At 47.6% G+C, this 10190-nt stretch overlaps 2 protein-coding genes across 2 annotated transcripts; one reads left to right on the top strand and one right to left on the bottom strand.

The window, feature by feature from the left end:
* Nucleotides 1-2075: 2075 nt before the first annotated feature.
* Nucleotides 2076-2387, top strand: LOC140202027 (histone H4). The gene has a single exon (XM_072266888.1). The coding sequence runs from the start codon at nucleotides 2076-2078 to the stop codon at nucleotides 2385-2387; it is 312 nt and encodes a 103-aa protein (XP_072122989.1).
* A 1085-nt stretch (nucleotides 2388-3472) lies between these two features.
* On the bottom strand, nucleotides 3473-3883 carry LOC140202028 (histone H3). The gene has a single exon (XM_072266889.1). It carries the CDS (start codon nucleotides 3881-3883, stop codon nucleotides 3473-3475), a length of 411 nt encoding a protein of 136 aa, XP_072122990.1.
* Between the last annotated feature and the right edge of the window lie 6307 nt (nucleotides 3884-10190).

The following is a 10190-nucleotide window of genomic DNA, read 5'->3' on the forward strand; positions in this document are numbered from 1 at the left end:
CCCAAACCCATCTGTTTACTCCTATCTACTTTTCCAAATATCATTTGGATGTTGTGATTGTGACTGCCTCAACCATTTCCTCTGGCAGCTTGCGTCATGGTCTGGTCCATGAAGTCTGCATTCCAGTTCACGGTCCGGTCCGTGGACTCAGGACTCCGGGTCTTCCAGCTGTCCCTTGTTTAAGTTAATCATAGGCACCTAATTCCCATCTTTGGGCTTGCAATATAAGTAGCCTTGGGACTGAGTGTGGGCTGCTGGTTTGTCTTGTCAGTCCCCCTTGGAGCAACCTGCTGATGAAACCATTTGTGATCTCTAGGCCTGGTTGGAGGACCACTGCTTCATGAAGCCTTGTTGCCATTTGTTGGAGTAGTCTTTGCGATATGGATTCGGCTGTTTCCTGGGCCAGCTGAGTGGCTGCCAGCCACTCTGAGCTAGGTAGGGATCTGGCTGTTTCTGTAATCAGATGAGGTTGCTGGCTGAACTGAGACTTGGAGCTACCCTGGGGCAGAGATGGAACTGTCTGTTGTTCTTTGGTGTTCGTCTCTTCTTGTCCTCGCCTCCATGGGCTAAGTCAGGCGGTCTTGCTGTTGCCCTGCGGGGGGTCATGTCTTGTCTTATCTTGTCCTCGCCTACGTGGGGTACATCAGGCCGTCTTGCTGTTGCCCTGTGGGGAGACCTGTCTTGTCATGTCCTTGCCTCTGTTGGGTAAATCCAGCCGTTCTGCTGTTACCTGACGGAGAGACCTGTCCCACCTTGGTGTGGAGATGAAGTTGAGTCCTGGCTTGTCATAGGGTAAGTCCCAGCTCTATGTCTATGTTCTGTTCTGTCTCATGTTAGTAATATGTTAAAGCTGAGTCCTGGCTTGTCGAAGGATAAGTCCTGGCTCTATGTTGATGTTCAGTTCCCAGTCTGTCTCTCAGCTCCAGCCTCCGAGTTATCAGCCTCCGCATTTCAAGACGAAGATCCCGCAGCCAAGCTCGAAGACCCCAAGCCTCGAAGATCCCTCAGCCAAGACCCAAGATCCCAAGCCTCGAGGATCCCAAGCCAAGCTCAAGACCCAAGACCCCAAGCCTCGAGGATCCCAAGCCAAGCTCAAGACCCAAGACCCCAAGCCAAGCTCAAGACCCAAGACCCCAAGCCTCGAGGATCCCAAGCCAAGCTCAAGACCCAAGACCCCAAGCCTCGAGGATCCCAAGCCAAGCTCAAGACCCAAGACCCCAGGCCTTGAGGATCCTAAGCCAAGCTCAAGCCCCAAGACCCCAAGCCTCAGGGATCCCAAACCAAGCTCAAGACCCAAGACCCCAAGCTTCGACGATCCCAAGCCAAGCTCAAGACCCAAGACCATGGTCGAGCGGTTGGCAACCATACCGTAGGTTGTATACAGATATATACAGCACAGAAATAGGCCCTTTGGTCCAACTCATCCATGTCGACCAAGCTGCACCCAATTGCCTTCAATTAGGCTGTTTCACTCCAAATCTTTCCCCTCCATGTACCTGCTCAGACATATTTTAAATATTGTGAATATACCTACCTCTACAGCTTCTTCCACATATCCTTCTGTGGGAAATGTTGTCCCTCAGGTCCCTTAAAATCTCTGTCCTCTCACAATATCTATGCCCTTTACACTTAAACGTTCCTCTATTTTGGGTGGGGGGGGTAAGACAGATAGTCCACCTTATTAATATCTTTCATGATTATATAAACCTGTACAAAGTCTTTATACTCCAGGGAAAAGTCCCAGTCTGTTTATAACTCAAGCCCTCTCCATATAACTCCAGCCCCAGGGATATCCTTGTGAATATTTTCTACTCCCTTTCCAGCTTAAATAACTTATTTCCTGTGGCTCTGTGACTAAAACTGCACATAGACCACAAGAAGTCTCAGGAATATTTTGTGCAGAGTAGCACACCGTCCGTCACTGCCTCCACCCCTCTCCGCACTGCCCGTCACTCTGTCTCCTCCCTCTCCCTCCCTCTCTCTCTACGTTTCTCGGACAGGTCGGGGCGCTGTGTATAAAAGGTGACACCAGCACACAGTTTGTTACTGAACAACGACTGGAGTGAAGCGGCGTTATGTCTGGCAGAGGGAAAGGAGGCAAAGGACTCGGCAAAGGCGGAGCTAAGCGGCACCGTAAAGTGCTCCGTGACAACATCCAGGGCATCACCAAACCGGCCATCCGCCGTCTGGCTCGGCGTGGCGGCGTCAAGCGGATCTCGGGTCTGATCTATGAGGAGACCCGTGGGGTGCTGAAGGTTTTCCTGGAGAACGTGATCCGGGATGCGGTCACCTACACCGAGCACGCTAAGCGCAAGACTGTCACTGCTATGGATGTGGTGTACGCTCTGAAACGCCAAGGCCGCACTCTCTATGGCTTCGGCGGTTGAGGAACTCTTCGTTCTTCCAAACACAAAACAAAGGCTCTTCTAAGAGCCGCCCACCGCCTCACGGAGAGAGCAGTGACCGGGGAGAGCAGGTCCCATACCATTAACTCTTTGCTATGCGATTAAATTTAAAACACAGGGACGAAATTGTCAGGTGATTACTGATAATTACACCACGGGATTAAAATCACTCCAAACAGAATGAACGGTATCGGGTCATGAAGAGCGCCGATGTTAGATTAAGTGTTCGGTGATTAATATCCAATCTCTTATGGTGAGCGCAATAACCCAATCAGAGAGCGGCAAGAGAAGCACCGGAAGTACCTCTGTTCCCAGTATGACCTGAAATTTGAAAAGCCCGCCGAAAAGGTTATTTATTGAACCCTAGTCTACAAAAATAAGCATTGACCCATTAATTAGCTCAAGATTTATTTTACAGTAACAGCCTAAGTATTATTTAGCTCAGCAGTTTGAATGTTTCTGGTCATTTAGTTGACGTCTGGTCAAACGCCGATCCGGTTTATATTCGCGGTCGGCTGGTGTATAAACGTCACTGGTCTCTCTCAAACTGCGGTCTCAGGCGAGTTTGCAACGTGAAAAAGAAGTTGTTCTCTGAAAGAACGGGAATTCCAGTGTCTGCAGACTGATGTGTCCCCGTGAACCACTTATGGGCTCGACTAGAAATGGGACTCGAAGGCTACGTTTATTAAAGCTCATTCCCCGTAACAGTAACAACCACAAAACCCTGGAAACCTTCCCCAAAAACAACCTGCTGTTCACGGCAGGGGTCTGGGGACAGAGACCCTGACGGCGAGGGAGAAGTTTATCTCTGGTGTTCGCACTGCCGTTAACCCAACGGCACAGAACTGCTGATTCTCAGTGTTGGTGGGTCCGGCCGTGTTGGAGTCTGTAACAAACCGGGATGAATCATTGAACAATATTACACAAAACACCCACAGGGGAGGATCAGAGGAAATTGGCGTGTCGTAAACACAAAAGGTGAATGAATAGGAAATGACAGCCCTTTCCACTGCTGAGTTAGTGGCTCTTAAAAGAGCCTTTTGTTGTGCTTGGTGCCGAGGCCGGATTCAGGCGCGCTCCCCACGGATGCGGCGGGCCAGCTGGATGTCTTTGGGCATGATGGTGACTCGCTTGGCGTGGATGGCGCACAGGTTGGTGTCCTCAAAGAGCCCCACCAGGTAAGCTTCACTGGCCTCCTGCAGGGCCATGACGGCCGAGCTCTGGAAGCGCAGGTCGGTCTTGAAGTCCTGAGCGATTTCCCGCACCAGGCGCTGGAAGGGCAGTTTGCGGATGAGCAGCTCGGTGGATTTCTGGTAGCGCCGGATCTCCCTCAGAGCCACGGTGCCGGGCCGGTAGCGATGGGGCTTCTTCACTCCGCCCGTGGCTGGAGCGCTTTTCCGCGCCGCTTTGGTGGCCAGCTGTTTGCGGGGAGCTTTCCCTCCGGTCGACTTGCGCGCTGTTTGCTTGGTCCGGGCCATTCTCCTTCAACGGTCCGAGTACAGTCGCGAATACCGGGATTAGAATGTCGGCGCCTACTCGGGGACCGGCTTTTAATTGCTGATGAAAAGCTGCCTTTTCCCCTCTGGTTGTATATTAGATACCATTACAGGGCCCAGGCGTTGCGATTGGCTACGTTTTCTTCATCAATTTGACGTTGGCCGGTGGGTGGGAGGTCTGGTGGGGGCGCTGGGGAATATTACCAAATACGGAAACTAGTGACTGGGGTCAGAATTCAGCCAATCAGACTGCAGTGAGTGCGGTTCAATTTCAAAATCGCCCGCCAATTTCAAGAGCTACTGGATTTCTCACAATAAATAGAATCATTTATTATTAAATCTCACCTCTATTTAAATAATCGATTAGCTCAATCTGAAAATGTGTATATTTACTGAACAGCTTCTTGAGGTGAGTGAATTCAGTACTGCCAGAAGCGGGAAGGACAGGCAGAGAGGATTGAGATTGGTTTTAATTGCCTGCACTTACTGAATGATTGTGAGAGTGGGAGAAACAGAACCGCAAAAGGTCTTCAGAGGGATCACAGAAATCTACACTGAACTGAAATGCTGCTCAATATGTCTACAAAAACATTCATTAAAAACAAATAATTCAATTCTTTATTCGTTCCCGCTACGAACTGCTGCTCAATGGGAACCGATAGCTGCTGTCTCCTTTTGTCCTGGCCAGCCCGAGCGAGAGAGATGCAGAGAGAGAAGTAGAGAGACAGTGTCAGCATCATAGAGCCTCTCATCTTTCAGCTCCCTCCCAACTTTACTACAACCGCCAGTTTCCCAGCTCTTTCCTGGGAGATGTGGGTGGCTCTTAGAAGAGCTGTTGGTTTCAGGTCTTTACAAGTTGCAATTTTTATTTACTTTTTGGGCCGATATATTGGCGTTCACAGATTCTGCCTTCGACTTGGGTTTTCCAAGCTCCTTGGCCACCTTCGGCTTCGGGGTTACGATCTTAGAAACATAGAAAACCTACAGCACAATACAGGCCTTTCGGCCTACCAAGTGTGTGCCACACATGTCCTTCCTTACCTTAGAAACACCTAAGCTTACCCGTAGCCCTCTATTTTGCTAAGGTCCGTGTACCTATCCAGGAGTCTCTTAAAAAACCTATTGTTTCCGCCTCCACCACCGTTGCCGGCAGCCCATTCCACGCACTCACCAATCTCTATGTAAAAAAACTTACCCTTGACATCTCCTCTGTACCTACTTACAAGCACCTTAAAACTGTGCCCTCTCGTGCTAGCTTTTTCAACCCGGGGAAAAAGCCTCTGACTATCCACAAGATTAATGCCTCTTATCATCTTATACACCTCTACCAGGTCACATCTCATCCTCCGTTGCTCCGAGGAGAAAAGGCCGAGTTCATTCAACCTATTCTCATAAGGCATGTTCCCCAATCCAGGCAACATTCTTGTAGATCTCCTCTGCACCCTTTCTATAGTTTCCACATCCTTCCTGTAGTGAGGCGACCAGAACGGAGCACAGTACTCCAAGTGGGGTCTGACCAGGGTCCTATATAGCTGCAACATTACCTCTTGGCTCCTAAATTCAATCCCATGGTTGATGAAGGCCAATGCACCGTATGCCTTCTTAACCACAGGGTCAACCTGCACAGCAGCGTTGAGTGTCCTATGGACTCGGACCCCAAGATCCCTCTGATCCTCCACACTGCCAAGAGTCTTACCATTAATACTATATTCTGCCATCATATTTGACCTACCAAAATGAACCACCTCACACTTATCTGGGTTGAATTTCATCTGCCACTTCTCAGCCCAGGTCTGCATCCTATCAATATCCCACTGTAACCTCTGACACCCCTCCACACTATCCACAACACCCCCAACCTTTGTGTCATCAGCAAATTTACTAACCCATCCCTCTACTTCCTCATCCAGGTCATTTATAAAAATCACGAAGAGTAGGGGTCCCAGAACAGATCCTTGAGGCACACCACTGGTCACTGGCCTCCATGCAGAATATGACCCATCTACAACCACTCTTTGCCTTCTGTGAGCAAGCCAGTTCTGGATCCACAAAGCAATGTCCCCTTGGATCCCATGCCTCCTTACTTTCTCAATAAGCCTTGCATGGTTTACCTTATCAAATGCCTTGCTAAAATCCATATACACTATATATATGGCTCTACCTTCATCAATGTGCATAGTCATCCTCAAAAAATTCAATCAGGCTCATAAGGCACGATCTGCCTTTGACAAAGCCATGCTGACTATTCCTAATCATAAGCAACACACATAAAAGTTGCTGGTGAACGCAGCAGGCAGGCAGCATCTCTAGGAAGAGGTACAGTCGATGTTTCGGGCTGAGACCCTTCGTCAGGACTAACTGAAAGAAGAGCTAGTAAGAGATTTGAAAGTGGGAGGGGGAGGGGGAGATGTGAAATGATAGGAGAAGACAGGAGGGGAGGGATGGAGCCAAGAGCTGGACAGGTGACTGGCAAAAGGGATATGAGAGGATCATGGGACAGGAGGCCCAGGGAGAAAGAAAAGAGGCAAGGGGGGAAACCCAGAGGATGGGCTAGTGGCATAGTCAGAGGGACCGAGGGAGAAAAAGGAGAAAGAGAGAAAAAGAATATGTGTATATAAATAAATAACGGATGGGGTACGGGGGGAGGTGGGGCATTAGTGGAAGTTTGAGAAGTCAATGTTCATGCCATCAGGTGGAGGCTGCCCAGATGGAATATAAGGTGTCGTTCCTCCAGCCTGAGTGTAGCTTCATCTTTACAGTAGAGGAGGATGGACATATCAGAATGGAAATGGGACGTGGAATTAAAATGTGTGGCCACTGGGAGATCCTGCTTTCTCTGGCGGACAGAGCGTAGGTGTTCAGCAAAACGATCTCCCAGTCTGCGTCGGGTCTCGCCAATATATAGAAGGCCGCATCGGGAGAACCGGATGCAGTATATCACCCCAACCGACTCACAGGTGAAGTGTCACCTCACCTGGAAGGACTGTCTGGGGCCCTGAATGGTAGCGAGGGGGGAAGTGTAAGGGCATGTGTAGCCCTTGTTCCGCTTACAAGGATAAGTGCCAGGAGGGAGATCAGTGGGGAGGGATGGGGGGAACGAATGGACAAGGGAGTCGAGTAACGAGCGATCCCTGCAGAAAGCAGAGAGAGGAGGGAGGGAAAGATGTGCTTTAGTGGTGGGATCCCGTTGGAGGTGGTGGAATTTACGGAGAATTATATGTTGGACCCAGAGGCTGGTGGGGTGGTAGGTGAGGACAAGGGGAACCCTATTCCTATTGGGGTGGCGGGAGGATGGAGTGAGAGCAGATGTGCATGAAATGGGGGAGATGCGTTTGACAGCAGAGTTGATGGTGGAGGAAGGGAAGCCCCTTTCTTTAAAAAAGGAGGACATCTCCTTCATCCTGGAATGAAAACCCTCATCCTGAGAGCGGATGCGGTGGAGACGGAGGAATTGCGAGAAGAAGATCTCACTCCATCCTCCCGCCACCCCACTAGGAATAGTTATTTATTTATATACACATATTCTTTTTCTCTCTCTCCTTTTTCTCCCTCTGTCCCTCTCAGTATACCCCTTGCCCATCCTCTGTGCTTCCTCCCCTCCCCCTTTTCTTTCTCTCTAGGCCACCTGTCCCAAGATCCTCTCATATCCCTTTTGCCAATCAACTGTCCAGCTCTTGACTCCATCCCTCCCCCTCCTGTCTGTCCTATCATTTTTGATCTCCCCCTCCCCCTTTCAAATCTCTTACTAGCTCTTCTTTCAGTTAGTCCTGATGAAGGGACTCGGCCCGAAACATCGACTGTACCTCTTCCTAGAGATGCTACCTGGCCTGCTACGTTCACCAGCAACTTTTATGTGTGTTGCTTGAAATTCCAGCATCTGCAGATTTCCTCGTGTTTGCGTATTCCTAATCATATTTTGCTTCTCCAAATGTTCATAAATCCTCCCTCTCAGGATCTTCTCCATCAACTTACTGTTATGTACCCCATAACTGGGTTGCCAAACCAGCAGAAATGGATCACTCAGTTGGAGTCTGGATTACTAGATCTAAGAAAGTTTTATTTAAGAAACAAGCAACACAGTAATCGAAAGGATAATAAATGCAACAGTTCAGCAATGATAAACACACATGTGCACAGAATTAAGATAACAGGATCAATCAGGCTCTATCGTCGTCTAGGGGTAAATGACCAGTTTTTAAAGTGACGCAAAGTTCAGTTCAGCTCACGGTAATTCCTGCCGTGGGAGAGGGAGAGAGAGAGAGTGCGAAATGAATATTCAAAACTCAGATTCCCAAACAGACCTTCGATATTGCTCACAAGCAGCTTTCGGGCGAGCCCTTTGTAGTGTCTTCTGAGGTCACCGACTGTGACCCCTCATCTTTTCCCCCCGTATTGTCTTTTTAGTTATCTTCTGTTGCCCCTTAAAAGTCTCCCAATCCTCTGGCTTCCCGCTCATCCTTGCTATGTTATACTTCCTCTCTTTTATTTTTATACTGTCCTTGACTTCCCTTGTCATCCACAGTCGCCCCTTATTCCCCTTAGAATTTTTCTTCCTCTTTGGAATGAACTGATCCTGCACCTTCTGTATTATTCCCAGAAATACCTGCCATTGTTGTTCCACTGTCATCCCTGCTAGGGTATCTTTCCTGCAAACTTTGGCCAGCTCCTCCCTCATGGGTCCATAGTCCCCTTTGTTCAACTGTAATACTGACACTTTTGATTTTCCCTTCTCCCTCTCAAATTGTAGATTAAAACTTATCATATTATGGTCACTACCTCCTAATGGCTCCTTCACCTCAAGTTCCCTTATCAAATCTGGTTCATTGCACAACACTAAATCTAGAATTGCATTCTCCCTGGTAGGCTCTAATACAAGCTTCTCTAAGAATCCATCTCTGAGGCACTCCACAAACTCCCTTTCTTGGGGTCCAGTACTAACCTGATTTTCCCAGTCTACCTGCATGTTGAAATCCCCCTTAACAACCATAGAATTACCTTTGCAACATGCCAATTTTAACTCTTGATTTAACTTGCACCCTATATCCAGGCTACTGTTTGGGGGCCTGTAGACAACTCCCTTCAGGGTCTTTTTGCCCTTACAGTCTCTCAGTTCTATCCATACTGACTCTACATCTCCTGATTCTATGTCCCCCCTTGCAAGTGACTGAATTTCATTCCTCACCAACAGAGCCACCCCACCCCCCCCTCTGCCAACCTGTCTGTCCTTCCGATAGGATGTATTTCCCTGAATATTAATTTCCCAGCACTGGTCCTCTTGCAGCCATATCTCTGTTATTCCCACAACATCATACTTGCCAATTTCCAACTGAGCCTCAAGCTCATCCACTTTATTTCTTATAATCGGTGTATTCATATATAATACTTTTAATCCTCTTAAAATAATACTCTAACTCCCCTCACCTTTCACGTCGATTCCTAATGCACTTGGCCATACTCTCCGATCCCTTCCTGAGCTTTCTGCCCCTTTAATTCTGTTGTCTTTCTTTAACACCCCTCGGTTACTGCACCAATGTAGAGGAGGCTGCATTAATTGCACCGGATATAATAGACAACCCTAGTAGATTCATGGGTGAAGTGTTGCCTTCCCTGGAAGGATTGTTTTGTGTTCTAAATGGAGATGAGAGAGGAGGTAAATGGGCAGGTATACCATTTATGCCGCTTGTAGGGATAAATGCCGGGAGGGAGATTAGTGGGGAGGGACGAATAGACAAGGGAATCACAGAGGAAGTGATCCCCGTGGAAAGCAGAAGGTGGTGGGGAAGTAAAGATGCATTTACTAGGAGCATCCCTCTTGGAAATGGTGAAAGTTGCAGAGAATGATATAGTTTTAAACACAGTTCATTTATTTCCAGTGATAACCGCTTAAATCCAAACAACAATCTACAAACACATAGAAAATTCAGATGATTTCTATCTTAAACATTTCTATTATAAAATCTCTTTTATCCTCCTATATATGGAAAAATAAACGTTCTCATTTAAATAAAGTTCATCTTCAAAAACCTAAAAAGTCTGGAGGTTTAGCCTTACCTAAGTTTAGGTTTTATTACTGGGCAGTTAATATATGATGTCTTACATTTTGGCTATATTATATTAATCATGTAGACTGTCCGGTATGGGTTTCTTTAGAAGCTAACTCTATTAATAAATTTTCTATTATTTCTCTTCTGGATCCTCACTTCCTTTATTTGCAAGTAAACTAACTGATAATTTAACAGTTAAACATACTCTGAGGATCTGGATACAATTTAGAAAACAGTTTGGTTTA

Source organism: Mobula birostris, chromosome 8 (genome assembly GCF_030028105.1).
Source record: "Mobula birostris isolate sMobBir1 chromosome 8, sMobBir1.hap1, whole genome shotgun sequence".
NCBI classification, from domain to species: domain Eukaryota; kingdom Metazoa; phylum Chordata; class Chondrichthyes; order Myliobatiformes; family Myliobatidae; genus Mobula; species Mobula birostris.

Bases quoted from the DNA above. Each gene is read 5' to 3' on its own strand.
- LOC140202027 (XM_072266888.1), top strand. From the start codon at position 2,076: ATGTCTGGCAGAGGGAAAGGAGGCAAAGGACTCGGCAAAGGCGGAGCT.
- LOC140202028 (XM_072266889.1), bottom strand. From the start codon at position 3,883: ATGGCCCGGACCAAGCAAACAGCGCGCAAGTCGACCGGAGGGAAAGCT.